At 46.5% G+C, this 17,296-nt stretch overlaps 1 protein-coding gene across 1 annotated transcript in view; it reads right to left on the minus strand.

Moving 5' to 3' along the window:
• Nucleotides 1–390: 390 nt before the first annotated feature.
• Nucleotides 391–17,296, minus strand: part of LOC310827742 (mitogen-activated protein kinase kinase kinase 3-like) — a 115,170-nt gene continuing 98,264 nt past the window's right edge. The window contains exons 12-17 of the mRNA XM_083704134.1: nucleotides 15,713–15,910; nucleotides 13,045–13,193; nucleotides 10,467–10,598; nucleotides 9,059–9,188; nucleotides 7,480–7,657; nucleotides 391–6,573 (exon numbers count right to left, since the gene is read on the minus strand). Of these exons, the coding sequence (XP_083560260.1) occupies nucleotides 6,345–6,573; nucleotides 7,480–7,657; nucleotides 9,059–9,188; nucleotides 10,467–10,598; nucleotides 13,045–13,193; nucleotides 15,713–15,910 (1,016 nt within the window). The 3' untranslated portion in view covers nucleotides 391–6,344. The remainder of the gene's footprint in view (nucleotides 6,574–7,479; nucleotides 7,658–9,058; nucleotides 9,189–10,466; nucleotides 10,599–13,044; nucleotides 13,194–15,712; nucleotides 15,911–17,296) is intronic.

Genomic DNA, 17,296 nt, shown 5'->3' on the forward strand with positions numbered 1-17,296 from the left:
AATAATAAGAAAAAGAGTTTGGATTTGATATCCCGCCTTTCACTCCCCTTCAGGAGTCTCAAAGCGGCTAACGTTCTCCTTTCCCTTCCTCCCCCACAACAAACACTCTGGGAGGTGAGTGGGGCTGAGAGACTTCACAGAAGTGTGACTGGCCCAAGGTCACCCAGCAGCTGCGTGTGGAGGAGCGGGGAATCGAACCCGGTTCCCCAGATTACGAGACTACCGCTCTTAACCACTACACCACACTGGCTCTGATTTTTCCAAGCGTGGGTGAAAAGATATGATCAGACGTGTGATGCTTTTCCAGAATGAAACATTTCACCAGACTGCAATCAGTGTGTTTCTTATTCCCTCCCATCTTTTTAAAAAAATCAGAAATCTGCCCTCCTGTTACCACAAAATTTAAAAATATTTTATTTCATGCATTTGGGGAGGGAGAGAAGATAACAGCATTTACAGCATTTAACAAAGTACATTCAACAATGTGCCCCACATGCCAAAACAGCAGTATCTCTTTTTTCTTCCTATCAACAAATCCTTCTAGAACTAATAATTTACAATATTTAAAATCATCCATACCATGTAGAGTATGAACATATCTCGAGGATAAAGCGCTTTAACAGTGGTATTTATACTATGATAAAGGTTTGCACAGTGGGCAGTTTTACAACCAGGATTCAGCACGCAGCCCATGCCTCGTTCACGCTACGGTTTGGCAGTGTGTCATGCCCCATTGCTTTGTGGGACAATGTGACCCTTCTTATGTGCAAACGGATCGGGATGCGATGGGATCTTTTGACCTGGGATCCACCTGTTGAGTGCATGAACAGCGCAAAGGGGATATTGGCATTCTGCAAGCTAATTTCTCTTCAAGTCCTTGAGACCCTTTGAAAGCCTCTTCCTCCCCTTAGCTCAGACGCAAACAAATGGAAATGGATGGATACTTCATTTTTTCCTCAACTTGAGTCCAAAAATTAACCTCATAACTGTCTCACTCGTCCAGTTTTCAACACTGAAGTTCGAGAACACTTGTTTCTAGAAATGAGTGCATATCCCTATATTGCATATCCATATATTACATTAAACTGCACGAGCAGTCCTGTTCTGAAAGGCATTCGTTCACATTTCAAGCTTCAGAAATGAATGCATTGTTTTCCCTTTTAATTAAATCTCATTCCTAACAGGCTTTAATATTCCCCCGCTCCCCGCAAAATAATGGGTAAGATTCCGTGTTAGTCATACTGCAGACCCACTGAAGTCAATGGAACTAAGCAATCACAAGTTAAGTTGGATTTCACCCAGTACAATTATTTATAGGTGTCTCAGAGGAGGCCATCTTGCTCCTGGTTATGTGGCAGCTGGGGTGGGGAATATCAGGCCAAATGCGGCCCCTGGGCTTCTTGGGTCTGGCCCTCGGAACTCTCCATTATGCCTCTTGCTTGTCTGGATAGTAGAGAGGGAGGGTGTGTGTGTTGTCTAGAGAAACTAACCTAATATATAACGTACAAAATAAAATTTATGTTCCGCTCACTTTTGCCTGTGGCCCCAGTCGCCGTTGCCATGTGGCCCTTGGAAGGTTTCCCAGGAGGGAATGTGGCCCTCAGGCTCACAAAAAGGTCCACCAGCCCTGTATTCTAGCCTCAGAATGCAAAGAAGACGCTTTTGTACCCAAAGCTTTTGGTTTCCCTATGCACCATGTGGACAACAAGATAAAAAAGAACCCCAGAACTTGTCTCTTACTATCTATTTTTTTGGGGGGGTGAGAGGGAGTGAGAGCACTCATTTTGCAAAGTAAGAGAGCCACAGCCTCAGCAGTAGCTGGGCAGCACAATAATAATAATAATAAAGCACCAAGACAGATCCTGAGCGTGGCCTGTAGTAGAAAGTCTGGTGGCTTTTCCTTTTGGGTGCAGCAAGACACTAAATGGCTCTTTGGTCCCTTCTAGCTGTTAGATCTGTGAGCATGTCTGCATTGTGAATTTAAACAACTTTCAATATGGGTTTTCCCCCCTGCCCTGGCTGCAGTAGCCTAGGAACTATAGTTGTGTGGACAATTAAGGATCTGTAATTTTAGGTTTCCCAGATATGCAAAACCGCCACTTCCCCACCTTCTTGGCAGGAACGTGCAACTGTTAATCCTGTTTCACACCAGCTTCAGAGATCTGCTTAAGGGCTGGATCTGTAAAGTTAGATATACAGTTTCACTCCTAACCCTTTTTTTCCTGTGCAAGGACAGACAACAAACAACAAGACCACAATCTATCTACATGATGATATAGTCTTTGGGATGATAGGCTATGCGCCTTTCGAACGAATCGAACAATTTGCTTCCCACCTCCCTTGCCTCAAACTTCTGTCTTATTCTCCCTTGTGAACCTGAATCGCTGCAAGAGATTTTGATGATGAGGAAGCGAAGGTACCTGAGGAGGAAGGACTTCACAACTCTGTACATATAAACATGGAAGGGGAAAGGGTGACATCAGTATATTGGTGACAAAGTCTGTGTATGCTGTGGCAAGAGCCGCCAAAATAAGCAGGGGTGATCAATGTGCCAACTGGGGTAAAATCCTGTGTCATGAAATCCAGGTCAGCCCAGTGAAGAGTATAAAGAAAAGAATTTTTTGCTCTATAAGACTCACTTTTTCCCTCCAAAAAAGTAAGGGGAAATGTGTGTGCGTCTTATGGAGCGAATGCAGGCTGCGCAGCTATCCCAGAAGCCAGAACAGCAAGAGGGATCGCTGCTTTCACTGCACAGCGATCCCTCTTACTGTTCTGGCTTCTGAGATTCAGAATATTTTTTCCCTTGTTTTCCTCCTCCAAAAACTAGGTGCGTCTTGTGGTCTGGTGCGTCTTATAGAGCGAAAAATACGGTAGATTCAGCAAATGTGGAACAAAATAAAACTGCCTGGTGAGCAAATGGCTCTGTCAGAATCAGAGATGGCCCTCCGGATACTGTTGGACTCCGAATCCCATCATCTCTGACCAGGTTCATGTGGGGAGATGGGGAGTCCAAGCGCAAGTGGAGAGTCACGGGTTCCCATTCTCTGATTCAGAGCGTCCGATATTCTGGCTCAACACTCCTTCGACTCATTTTAACCCTTGGATCTGCTCACACTTTTCAGAGGGCGAACTGAAGGCAAGAAGCAAGGCTAAGAAACTTGTGGTAAAATGAGCCACGTTTCTCTGCCCTTCTTCATCCTCGGATAAGCAATCTCATACACAGGAACAGGGTTGTTTTTGTTTGGTGGCTGGAGTTCACAGTGCGACAGAGCACTCAGTATCCAATGAATGACTCAAAATAAGAGTTGGTATGACTGACAGAGCCTAGCATTTGATGCTGGTGTAGACATTGGTTAGTTCCTTGCGGTATCAGTCCCGAGATACCAACCTCTGATTTTCCTGGGTGTGCGAATAAGGCCTTAGACACCATCTCATGAAACTTGTGAACAGATCTTTTGGAAAGTAGGTCACATACAGCCCTGCCCAGGCAAAACCTCTCTGCCTTTTGACATTTTCATCCTTCAGTATTAACATTCCCCCCAGCGCTCCCTGCGGAGCGAGAATGAAATCCAGATGGCAGGGGGTTAGAACCAGCAATCAAATTCTTCAGGGCAAGTGTTAATATATGAGGGGGGGGGGAATAGCAACAGGGGAATCACGTCCCTTAAAAAATGAAAACATAAATTCCAATGAGAACTGACATACATGCAGAGTCTGAGTGAACCTTCTCAAATCAAGAAAAGACCGTTCTTTTCATGGACTTGTCTATTTTACCAGCTTACTGTAATCCCACTGCCTAGTTGAAACCGATTTTGGGAGTAGCACAGATAAAAAATAAATGAGTGGAACGCAATCACGCCCTCAGCCAGAGGTGGCTGAATTCCACTTATACTGAAACACACCGTGTAATCCAAAACAACTGATATCTGACACAAAATTCGGCATCCAGACAATCTCTGCTTGTTTTAGTTTTTATGGCTGTAGAGGTGATCCAGAAAACGTGTGCCTTTGCCTAGTGAAATTTTAGGTGCTCAAAGGCACAGTCAGAATGTGGAGATGGGGAGGAGCAGAGCTCCAGCGTCACGTGCAGAACTCTTCGTATTTCTACTGTGGGCAGCAGAAGACATCATGTAAACGAAGCAAAACATATGCAAAGAACACACATTTGCTTAAAATGCACAACTGACTTAGGCCACACAATATAGAATACACTTTGGAACACAATCTGATTTGTTTGTTTTCTTTTTGTGGGGTGAGGAGATACTAAAAAAAAAATATAGCCATGGGATCTGCTGTTATTTGCCATGTTTCCAAAGGATTGCTAAACTGGCATTGAGCAACGTTGATCAACTCAGGAAGAAGACAACCAGATACAATTTTCTGTGACTGGCTGGCGGGACATCCCCTTGCAACCACAATTGAATATGATAACATCCACCTGCAGGCTGCTGAACAGCTTTTCCTTATCAAGGTCCCTACCATTTTAATGCTCCTTAGCATGTACAGTGGTACCTCTGGATACGAATGGGATCCGTTCCAGAGCCCCGTTCGCATCTAGAAGCAAACGTAACTAGCGACGGCACGTCTGCACACGTCGCTTTTCGCCGCTTCTGCGCATGCACGTGACGTCATTTTGAGCGTCTGCGCATGCGCAAGCGGCAAAACCCGGAAGTAACGCGCTCCATTACTTCCGGGTTGCCGCGGAGGGCAACTCGAACGCGCCCAACCCGAAGCGCATTCAACCCGAGGTATGACTGCATATTCCCCTAAGCAATGCCTTTGGTGAAAAGTAGGGATGTCACCTGAATTAATCTTAGTTCAATTCTTCATAGGGGATTAACCAACTAAACCCACATTTAAAAATGTCATCTAAATAATCATTCCGAAGAAACGAGATAGATAGTACTTTCTTTGGTTTTAGAATATGTATAAATGTGCCACAACAGGCATCAACTTAGAAGAGGGAATGTTTCTTTTAAGACAGCACTTGACAGCTGTAGTTTGCAGAAGCGCTTCCATAAAAAGAAAATTATATATATATATAAACCCTGCTGGCAATTAATAGGGGTGGGTGGGCACTTTTTAATCAATAAAAATGAACAACTGATTAATCCAATTGATCTGACAAAAGCTGCAACCCTGCACACAGTGGCCTGGAAGGGGTTCCCATTGAATTTAAGACGACTTATCTCTAATGACTAGGATTGCATTGCATATGTTGCAGCTCTAGTAGTAAATCATTTTGAAACATTACTTCCGCCTCAGGAAAATGTTTTTTGAGAGCTTCCATTGCAAATAAGCAAGACGGGGGGGGGGGGAGTCTTTAATGTGTAAACTGGCCCCTTACAATTGCCGGAAGCAGAGCCAAGCGACAGCTTGTGGATTCATGAGCAACCTCCTGTTTAGGGTTCCGGGCAAGGGAATATATCGCAGAGACAGACTGCTGTGGTCTCGATCTCTGGGATTTTAAACAATTATTTCTCTCCTTGGTGGGTAGGTTAGAACTGCTTCTCCTTTGGGTCCAAGGAAAAGATAGCTTTGCGGGAATCTTACAAGGTTCTACAATTCCCATAGTTTCATGTTTGACATGATCACTTTTGCAGTCATATCCCTGACTTGACAACTTTAGGACGGACTGCGAATACGTTTGCCCTCTGGATTATAATTGCCACCCAATATACAAAGGTATCCTCTTTGCTTTCTGCTCCCAACAGCCAAAGATAGTTCTATGTGCACCATAAGTCTTTGCTTCTAGGACGTAGTAATGGCTTCTCCTTTTTCAAACAGAAGTAGATATGTGCCTTTGATCTTTTGTGCTGGGGATTTATTTCCACTGGCTTCACGCCGTGCCTGCTTTTTTTAAGGGTTGCCAACCAGGTGACAAGCTAGTTCTACAGAGCACCTGGCCCATTCTGTGGCTTTCAGTGCTTGTCTCCTAACAAGAGGCTGCCAAACAATCTTTCATTTTTTGTCCTTTCGCGGCTGATCAAGTCCGTGAGACCCTAACGGACACGTCATGCAAGCAGGTAATTCAATGGCGTTCATAAGGCAAAATGTCCTTCCTTGCCAGCATCACCTCAGTTCCTCCCAATCCCTCCATCTCAGTCACCCATCAGCCCCCACAAAGCCAAGATGGCTGCAAGTATGCTTTGGAGACTTGGCAAGATGGACGCCACCTGGCCAACAAGGCGTGATTGTCAGCAGCGCAGCAGATATGGCAGTAACCCAAACAGGAAATTGAGGCTGGATCTGGAAGTTTGCGGTTTTGGTCCTGTTGCTCAGTCCTCCGCGATGGTGTGAATCTTTGGTCCTTTCCCCGTCCCTCCCGATAACGGGAAGGTCTGCTAGAGGCTAAAGCTCACGAATGGGTGCCTCAGAAGGTCTTCTGCGGTGGGCCTTCGCTTCTCTTCCACGAAGATCAACTTGAGGAAGCTGCGGCAGTAGTCCGAGACGCCATCTGGAAGCTGGGGCTTTGTGGGCTGTGTTGCGATCTTGAAAATGGCAGCCATGGCTTCAAATTCTGCCCAGGGTGGCTTCTCGGTCAGCATTTCCACCACGGTGCAGCCCACACTCCTGTAAGACAACGCCAAGGGGAAGGAAGGAATTAGGAAAGAAGAAAGGCTCTCTTACCCTCACAATTCATTGATTATTACATTTCAATCCAACCTTGCATCCAAAGGAGCCCAGGGCAGTAAACACAAACATGTTAATATAATATAATTATATGTGTGTGTGTGTGTGTGTATAGACACACACACACACACACACACACCGTATTTTTCACTCTATAAGACGCACCTAGTTTTTGGAGGAGGAAAACAAGAAAAAAATATTCTGAATCTCAGAAGCCAGAACAGCAAGAGGGATCGCTGCGCAGTGAAAGCAGAAATCCCTCTTGCTGTTCTGGCTTCTGGGATAGCTGCGCAGCCTGCATTCATTCCATAAGACGCACACACATTTCCCCTTACTTTTTAGGAGGGAAAAAGTGAGCCTCGTAGAGCAAAAAATACGGTATTTCAAAACTCAATCAATCACACATATTATGGTTTTTATAGCATTTATATCAATATACAAAATGCCTTAGGCGGTCCTATCTGATTTTTCCTCACAACAGCTCTGAGGAAAACCTGGCTGATAGAAAGTGATTCGGCCTGTTTTATCCATTGCCCAAAAGGAAGGTGGAAGTTGAGAAGACTGGAAAATCTTCTACCACATGCAAGCTGAAGACTGTTACCAATACGTGCAAATCTCATTTATTTTCCGTTCATTTGTAACTTTTCTTTAAAATCCAGCGCTTATTGTTGTAACAATCTTATTTAAACCACTTTGTGAGATCTGCCTGAAAAGCAGGACGCCAATACTCTAAATAAAAAGGCATTCACAATTATATACACTAGGAGATTCCAGCAATAACTCTGCTATCGCTACCCTTCCACCTCAACAACCGAAACACATTTCTGGGATTAACTGAGATCTTACCACACATCAGCTTTCCTTCCATATCCTTCCCCGCTGATCACCTCGGGGCTCATCCAGTATGGCGTCCCCGTGACGGACTTCATCCCTGTTCCAGACATACAGATGGTCTGAATGCGTTTGCTGGCACCAAAGTCTCCGAGTTTCACATTCCCGGCAGAATCTCTCAATATGTTGGCACCTAAAGAAAGTAATAAAGCTGCCCGTTTCTGAAATGGAAGCTTAGTGGCAGAGCATGTTGGAGGATACGGTGGCATCATTCACATAGCGAAAGCTACCACAGAGATATCAATATTTTCAAAAGCAGGGGGTCCATGTCTTGGCTTCTGAAAAACCGGGGGTCAGCAGGACTTAGCTAATGGGGAGCCTCTGGGCTAGATGGATCAGTGGTCTAGCAGTCTTGCACTGTACAAAATGCTGAATATCTTGTTTAAATATCAGGGTTCATTATTGTTCCATCTTAAAAAGCAGAGACATCACCTTGCCAACAAAGGCCCGTATAGTCAAAGCTATGGGTTTCCCAGTAGTGATGTATGGAAGTGAGAGCTGGACCATAAAGAAGGCTGATCGCCGAAGAATTGATGCTTTTGAATTATGGTGCTGGAGGAGACTCTTGAGAGTCCCATGGACTGGAAGAAGATCAAACCTCTCCATTCTGAAGGAAATCAGCCCTGAGTGCTCACTGGAAGGACAGATCCTGAAGCTAAGGCTCTAATACTTTGGCCACCTCATGAGAAGAGAAGACTCCCTGGACAAGACCCTGATGTTGGGAAAGATGGAGGGCACAAGGAGAAGGGGACGACAGAGGATGAGATGGTTGGACAGTGTTCTCGAAGCTACCAGCATGAGTTTGACCAAACTGCAGGAGGCAGTGGAAGACAGGAGTGCCTGGTCCATGGGGTCACGAAGAGTTGGACATGACTAAACGACTAAACAACAACAAATTGTGGTTGTTGTTAATTAAATCTGTTGGTTGCTTTATCTTGCCCAAAGTGACCCAAGGTGACTTCCGGCCAACTAAAAAAACAAAACAGAAAACTCACAGGTACAACTAAAACTGGGGGAGGAAGGACAACAACGAACCTTATGCATGGGTTCTGAACAAATATTTAACTTTCGTTGTACCGGAACCAGTGTTTTTGCAATGTTACATGGCTGAGTCTTTCCCCCCACCTTCAACAATCAGAATGTTTGCTGGCATTTCATAACATCAGCTTAACTCAGCTGGTTGGAGGTGGTTCTGAGTTCATGGTCAGTGGTATTACGTGTTCCTTTTCCCCGCTGAGAGCATGCTTGCGGGTTGCAATAGGCCAGGCATAGGCAAACTCAGCCCTCCAGATGTTTTGGGACTACAACTCCAGATGTTTTGGGACTACAATCATCCCTAGCTAACAGGACCAGTGGTCAGGGATGATGGGAGTCGTAGTCCCAAAACATCTGGAGGGCCGAGTTTGCCTATGCCTGCAATGCGCCCTTGGGGTTTATGCAAAATGTGCCTGCGCTGAATGGATTGGACTTTGTCGCTTACAGTCAACGAGCTCACCTAAGCGAGCGGAACATTCCCCCTGGGATCTCCACCTACCTTTGATATCTCTGTGTACAATCATGTTGCTGTGCAGGTAGAAAACCCCTTGCAGGATCTGCCGTGTGTATTTCCGGGTCACGTTCTCGGTCAAGGCTCCGTAGGCTTTCAGCTGGTCTTTGATGGAACCCTAAAGAAGGTACGGGGGACAAACAAGGCTCCGTTGGCTACTCTGGATAATGGAACCGTGTCGTTTTATTAACGGCATTTTGGTGAGGCTGGTCAAAAAGCAAGCTACATATCAAATAAGTAGCAACATTTCGAATCATAGAATCGTAGGGACCCCGAGGGTCAAATGCAAGCTGTCCCATACAGAGATCGAACCGGCAACCTTGGAGTTATTAGCTCACGCTCTAGCTAACTGAGCTATCTGCCAGGCATTTATGAAATGGAGAAGTGAACTATTAGCTGACAGGACTGAAGGATCCTTCTTGCACCTGCTGAAAAGGGGGAAATTTTGCTGCAGTTTCCTCTGCTAAAGAGAGTTTAAATGCCAAGGGGAAGGGAACATACAGTACTCAATTAAAAATGGTTGTTGTTTTTTAATGTGGAAATTGTCTTAAAGTTACCTTAAACCACAGGACAATACTGAAGAGTCCAAATACTAGCTGCATTCCTCCCACCGTAAATGAAGCATACTGACATTTTAACACACATAGATGTACAAACTGCGTTTTCTTTTCCCCCGAAAGCATATCGAAAACATTTCAAAATAGATGCAAAATTGCTTTGGGAAACCACTGAAGAAGGGAAGGGGCCATGACATCACGAACACTGGCCAATCAGTGGCTACCGAACCACTTCAGCCTGTATAAAATGTTATATCTTTTCGCAGTTTATATCAGCTGTCAGGCTCTGATCTCTATGTGACATTTCTCCAAACAGGATTACGTTCAAAATTATTTCAGGAAAGCAGGGGCACAGTCCATGTGGGCTGCATGAAAAGGTTTGCTGGCGAAGCAAGACAGAGAGTGCCGGTTTTAGGGCAGTGCAGAAATTTCCTTTCCCTTTTCGAGTTGAGGAGGCACAAAATAACAACAACAACATCTGTTTTTTGTAATAATGTGACGTTTCAGTGAGCCTGTTGGGCAGACCCATAACGAAAGCAACTGTGCCAAAAGGAATTATTGTGGAAATAAGCAGTATTTAGAGGGGAGAGTATAGCTGTCAACTTTTTCCCTTTTCTTGTGAGGAATCCTATTCAGAATAAGGGAATTTCCCTTTAAGAAAAGGGGAAACGTTGACAGCTATGGGGGAGAGGCACCAGATTTTGTCCTCGCTCAGGGAGCCATATGACCAAAGTCTGCTCCTGGGACACTGAAGGTCGACAACAATTTGGAGTTTGGGAGCTCTGGGTTTATTAAGAAGTCCACAACCTTTACAAAAACGCCCATGCAGTCTGACTTACCCCTGGCATGTATTCCACGAAGATGGAGAGCTTTCTTTCCTCGGCGTCCCGCAAGCAACCATAATACTGGACAATCCGCTCGTGGCGGAGGGTTTTGAGCAGCTGGATCTCGCATTCCAAGGCATTCACCTCCTGCAGAAAGACAGAGGCAGTTGCAGGTGGAAAAGGAAGGGACCGTGGGCATAGCTAGTTGTTCTGGGGGGCAGGGCACGGATGGTGTTCGTGCAAGTTTGGGCCTAATGTCCTTCAAACCCCGACGGTCCCTGAAACATCAAGCAGCATGGCAAGGAACGGGTGTGGGCTTCCAAAAATAGAAGACGGTTTCTCCGTGCTAACTGGATTCACACAATCGCTTCCTTCTCCCAATATGAAGCCCCAACAGATAGGGGAGAAAATAATGAGAGCATACTGAAGATCAGAAAACTCAAAAGGTCCACCTTGCTTCAGCATCCTGTTTCCACCACTGGGCAGCCAGGTATCTCTGAGAAGCTCACATGCAGAACATGTTTGTCCCCAACACATGGTGTTGAGAGGTCCATTGCTTCAAAGGTGTTTATATTGTTATTACAGTGGTACCCCAGGCTAAGCACTTAATTCGTTCCGGAGGTCCGTACTTAACCTGAAACTGTTCTTAACGTGAATCACCACTTTAGCTAATGGGGCCTCCTGCTGCCGCTGTGCGATTTCTGTTCTCATCCTAGAATCATAGAATCATAGAGTTGGAAGAGACCACAAGGGCCATCGAGTCCAACCCCCTGCCATGCAGGAAACACCATCAGAGCACTCCTGACATATGGTTGTCAAGCCTCTGCTTAAAGACCTCCAAAGAAGGAGACTCCACCACACTCCTTGGCAGCAAATTCCACTGTCGAACAGCTCTTACTGTCAGGAAGTTCTTCCTAATGTTTAGGTGGAATCTTCTTTCTTGTAGTTTGGAACCATTGCTCCGTGTCCGCTTCTCTGGAGCAGCAGAAAACAACCTTTCTCCCTCCTCTATGTGACATCCTTTTATATATTTGAACATGGCTATCATATCACCCCTTAACCTCCTCTTCTCCAGGCTAAATATGCCCAGCTCCCTTAGCCATTCCTCATAAGGCATCGTTTCCAGGCCTTTGACCATTTTGGTTGCCCTCTTCTGGACACGTTCCAGTTTGTCAGTGTCCTTCTTGAACTGTGGTGCCCAGAACTGGACACAGTACTCCAGGTGAGGTCTGACCAGAGCAGAATACAGTGGCACTATTACTTCTCTTGATCTAGATGCTATACTCCTATTGATGCAGCCCAGAATTGCATTGGCTTTTTTAGCTGCCGCGTCACACTGTTGGCTCATGTCAAGTTTGTGGTCAACCAAGACTCCTAGATCCTGAAGCAAAGTTCTTAACCTGAAGCACTATTTCTGGGTTAGCGGAGTCTGTAATCTGAAGCATATGTAACCTGAGGTACCATTGTAGTAGTATTATTATTATTATTATTATTATTATTATTATTATTATTACAGTGGACGCTCGGATTGTGAACGTGATCCATGCGGGAGGCACGTTCGCAACCCACAGCATCTGCATCCTGCAGCGCTGCATCTGCGCACATGTGGGTTGCAATTTGGTGCTTCTGTGCATGTGCAAAGCACGATTTAGTGGTTATGCGCATGCGCGAGCACCGAAACCAGGAAGTAACCCGTTCCTGTACTTCCTGGTTTCGGCGCGTCTGTAACCCGAAAACGCATAGCCTGAAGCATCTGTACCCCAAGGTAAGGCTGTATTATTATTATTGTTATTATTATTATTATTATTATTATTATTATTATTAGCAGCAATGGCCAATTTGCACGGGAATTACATTCCAGACCAATGTCGGTGGGGCCCTTGCAAGGCCACCCCATCTGCCCCTTTTCATGACATTTTCGGGTCAATACCAGGGCCGGCGTGATGCGCACAGTCACACACAAATTGGACGCACCTAAAGCATTCCCTGCCTGTACAGTGGTACCTTGGTACCCGAACGACTTGGCTCCCAAACAAATCGGCTCCCGAACGCCACAAACCCAGAAGTAAGCTTTCCAGTTGTTTTTCGGAAGCCAAACGTCCGACGCTGCTTCCAGTTGAGTGCAGGAAGCTCCTGCAGACAATCAGAAGCCGCACCTTGGTTTTCGAACAGTTTCGGGAGTTGAACGGACTCCCGGAACGGATTAAGTTTGAGAACCAAGGTACCGCTGTAGTGAGGTTTGCATAAATGGCCCTTGAAGATCCGAGGGTGCTTTGCAGGGGAAAAATACAAAATGAGAATGCACAATACACAATAAAACAATTAACTTCCCCTCTGTTAAGCTGCCATGTCTAACAGCCATGGACACATCTATCCTCCTCGACTTTTCTCTGCAAAAGCAAGCACAAAGAACCAGGATGCGCAATCTCTCTGCGCTTCCTCGTTGATATCCCAGGTCCTTCTCAATTGCTTATGACCCCTTATTGCCCCCTTCAGACCTTCCTGCCCCACAGAGGAACAATCACCCACACCCACGTTAATTTGGGAAGGGGGGGAGAGTTCACACTGCGTCTTATCTGGTCCACATACTCACTTTGCTTGTCTCTTGGCTGTCAGGGTCAAAGGGCACCTGCTTTACAGAGAGCTCCCGGCCAGTGTCAACGTCGTAGCAAAGGTAGACCTCCCCGAAGGCCCCTCGGCCCAGCAGCTTCCCAAGTCTCCAGTTCACTGGGGCCTGCAGCGCTACAAGGGAGGCAGAAAGCAGTGTCAGGGAGGGGTGTGGGGAAAGGCTTGAGACACCCTAGGTCTCCACACCAGCGCAGACCTCCATGTGTCAAAGAGTTGCAAAGTCTGCATTTTTTCCGCTTACACAGAATACGATGGCACCTTCAGAACACCAGTTTTCATTTCGAAGAAAACCCGAAGATACCTGCCTCTTTCTGAGCGCAAGAGGGAAGCAAGCCCCCAGTTTTGATTCAGGGGGAAAAAACCAGTTCCTGAATTGTCAAAAAATTTGGCAGGGTGGCATTGCTGTAGCCTTTCTGACTCCAGGGGGTCTGCGAAGCTGCAATTCTGATTCCAAGCCTGATATTTCATACACTGTGCAACTGGGGCCTCTCCAAGCCAAACACAGCTGTGGTCTGCCTGGCGCTTGACAACGCTCCTGTTACTGCAAAAAACCTTCCCTTCCAAAAACAGCCGGACCTAAAGGGTTCTGGAGTCCTTTAACGGTTCACCATAGATGGGGTAGGGACGCGGGTGGCGCTGTGGGTTAAACCACAGAGCCTAGGACTTGCTGATCAGAAGGTCGGCAGCTCGAATCCCCGCGATGGGGTGAGCTCCCGTTGCTCGGTCCCTGCTCCTGCCAGCCTAGCAGTCTGAAAGCACGTCAAAGTGCAAGTAGATAAATAGGTACCATTCCGGTGGCAAGGTAAACAGCGTTTCCGTGCGCTGCTCTGGTTCGCCAGAAGCGGCTTAAAGCAAGATGAGTCCCACAACCCCAGAGTCGGTCACGACTGGACCTAATGGTCAGGGGTCCCTTTACCTTTATAGATGGGGTGCATTCTGCCACCCCAAGAGTTCGCAGGGCCTTTTTTGTTCCCTGTGACAACTGGTGGATCCCTCTAGCCAAGTACTACCAATGGAAGGTTTCCAGCAAACCCACAACGCAGGGGTTGGAAACCCATGGCCCTCCAGATATTGTTGGGACTCTGACTCCCATCAGCCCCAGCCACTGGGACAAATCCTGAGGGATGATGGGAGTTGCAGTTCAACAACATCTGGAAGGCACCAGGTTCCTTTCCTTTGCAGTGAAGCAATCCCTTCAAGGCCAGCTCACTTTGCTTTTTGAATTTAAGAACAAGACAAAACAAAACCCTCTTTGCTGGCAAAATGCAGTTCTGCTCTATGTTAACATGTCTGTGGGAGCACTAAGTTTCTGTGAATTTGGCAAAATGCAGACCCCCGTTACAGATCACGTTCGCCCACCTCAACAGGCACGGAAGATCTCCACAATCTGAACAGCCTTTGTTACGGCTAAAATCTGGGTGCGAGGCTGCTCTGCCACCCAGCTCATCGGACTAAGTCCGTGGGTCCCTGCGGAGGAAAATGAGCTCAGCCGGAGACAGGAGCAAGCTGCAGAAGATCCAAGTTTATTGCGCAACAGGTTCAAGGCGAGATTGAACAGTGAGAAAGGGGTGACATGAGTTTTTGAAACTCCCTCCATGTCCCAGAATACAGTGCAAAACACGTCATGAATACATTAAAGAGAGGTTTGGTTACACAGATTACATCATGAATATATTAAAGGGAGGTTGGGTTACACAGATTAACATATGGAGGAGGGAGGGGGGAATATGCAGAGCTGGACTGGGGATGAGAAAACAATGGTCTCAAATATGCATAGTCTGCCACCTGACATTGCCTGGAGGAAAGGCTGATCAGAGCGATTTGACAGGATTAGGGTCTTAACACCTTGCTTGAGGGATTATGCTGGACAGGGGAGGTGTGATGGAATCCTAGAGAAATTGAGCAAACTGGCACGTTGATTTTCTATGAATTTTATAGATTTTAGTCCCTTTTGACATTGACAATTGGAAATAAATTGATATATTGTAGCGAAGAAGAAGGTGAAGAAGACATGCCCCCCCTTCTGTATCAGCTTTAAATGTGATTGCCTTGGAATGTTCACTACATTATGCAATTGCATTGGAATGTTTATCCTGTTTGTCATGAACTGATAGGTGCAAATGATTGGCAGCTTGCTTGACGGGGACTTTAAAATGTTCTAGCAGGCCACGTAATCAAAATGAGAGTCATTTGCTGGGTTGCCATGCTATGCTTCAAAATGGTTGAGTGTCTCATCATTACTGAAACAGAACATTGATTGGCTTTTTCGTTTCGCTGGAAAATTTGCAGCGTGCAAATTCAAGGAACAAACAATAATAAATAAATAACCAGGTGTCCTGCAAGCTACGCCCTGATTTCTCCGCAGTCCAAGCGTTGGATATTCAAGTCAGCATTCAGTTTTGCCCATGAGGCACAGAGCAAGGCAAGGTTTCGCAAACTTGGCTTTCCAGTTGTTGTTGTTTTTTTGGACTACAATTCCCATCATCCCTGACCGCTGCTCCTACTAGCTAGGGATGATGGGAGTTGTAGTCCAGCAACAGCTGGAGACTGAAGTTTGGGAAACAATGGAGTAGGGAAGGCCCTTCCTAGCCCACCCACCCCCCAACAGCCCCTTCGCTGGAGAGCCCACTTACTGTTCCTCGTCTTGGCTGGAGAGGAGCCGAAACCTTGGAATATCTTGTCGCAGTTGTGCCACCACTTGTTCCCCCCGCGTTCCTCGTACCGCAAGGTGACAAGCTTGTTGTCTCCGTTGAAGCTTTTCGTCCTGCTGGACGGCATGATCTGGAAGAAGTTCTCCGGCGGCGCGTAACTCCTGGGGAAGGTTCTCCGGCCTTTTGGGGCAGGAAGAAGAAGAAGAAGAGTTTGGATTCGATATCCCGCTTTATCACTACCCGAAGGAGTCTCAAAGCGGCTAACATTCTCCTTTCCCTTCCTCCCCCACAACAAACACTCTGTGAGGTGAGTGGGGCTGAGAGACTTCAGAGAAGTGTGACTAGCCCAAGGTCACCCAGCAGCTGCATGTGGAGGAGCAAAGACGCGAACTCAGTTCACCAGATTACAAGTCCACTGCTCTTAACCACTACACCACACTGGCTCTGACTGCCTTTTGGCTTAAGTGAAGCTGCAAGTGGGTACAGTGCACGGCAAATGCATGCTGAGCTCTGCATCAGTGAGGAAGTTGCCTTACACTGAGTCAGACCATCAGCCCATCTAGTCCGAATATTGTCTACGCTGACTGGCAGCATCTCTCCAGAGTGGGTGACTTTTCCAGTTCTATCTCGAAATGCTAGGAACCGACACCTGGGCCCATTTGCATGCAGAGGATGATGATGATTGGGTGGCGCTCTGGGTTAACCACAGAGCCTATGACTTGCTGATCAGAAGGTCAGCAGTTCGAATCCCCGCGACGGGGTGAGCTCCCGTTGCTCGGTCCCTGCTCCTGCCAAGCTAGCACTTCGAAAGCACGTCAAACTGCAAGTAGATAAATAGATACCGCTCTGGCGGGAAGGTAAACGGCATTTCTGTGCGCTGCTCTGGTTTGCCAGAAGCGGCTTAGTCATGCTGGCCACATGACCCGGAAGCCTTTCACTGGCTCCCTCGGCCAGTAAAGCGAGATGAGCGCCGCAACCCCAGAGGCGGCTACGACTGGACCTAATGGTCAGGGGTCCCTTTACCTTTACTATACCCACTCTGGGAGGCTCCCAACAGAATATTAAGAATATGAAGAACAAAATAAAACATCAAACATTAAAAACTTCCGTAAAGAAGGCTGCCTTCAGGTGTCTTTTTAGAAAAGTCAGATATTTGTTTATTTCCTTGACATCTGGTGGGAGGGCGTTCCACAGGGCAGGCGCCACTACCGAGAAGGCCCTCTGCCTGGTTCCCTGTAACCTCACTTCTCACAGGGAGGGAACCGCCAAAAGGCAGTCAGAGCTGGACCTCAGTGTATGGGCTGAACAATGGGGGTGGAGACGCTCCTTCAGATCTACTGGGCTGAGGCTGTTTAGGGCTTTAAAGGTCAGCACCAACACTTGGAATTGTGCTCGGAAACGTACTGGGAGCCAATGCAGGTCTTTCAGGACCGGGGTTATGTGGTCTTATATGGTGTTATATGCAGTGCTTTTTTTCTTAAAAAATGTTTATGGGTACTCTCTCATTTTGAGTCAAGAAAAATACCATTTCATAGTTCAAATGGTGGAAAATAAGTACAGTAAATG

Source organism: Podarcis gaigeae, assembly GCF_964106915.1.
Source record: "Podarcis gaigeae genome assembly, chromosome: 12".
Taxonomy (NCBI): domain Eukaryota; kingdom Metazoa; phylum Chordata; class Lepidosauria; order Squamata; family Lacertidae; genus Podarcis; species Podarcis gaigeae.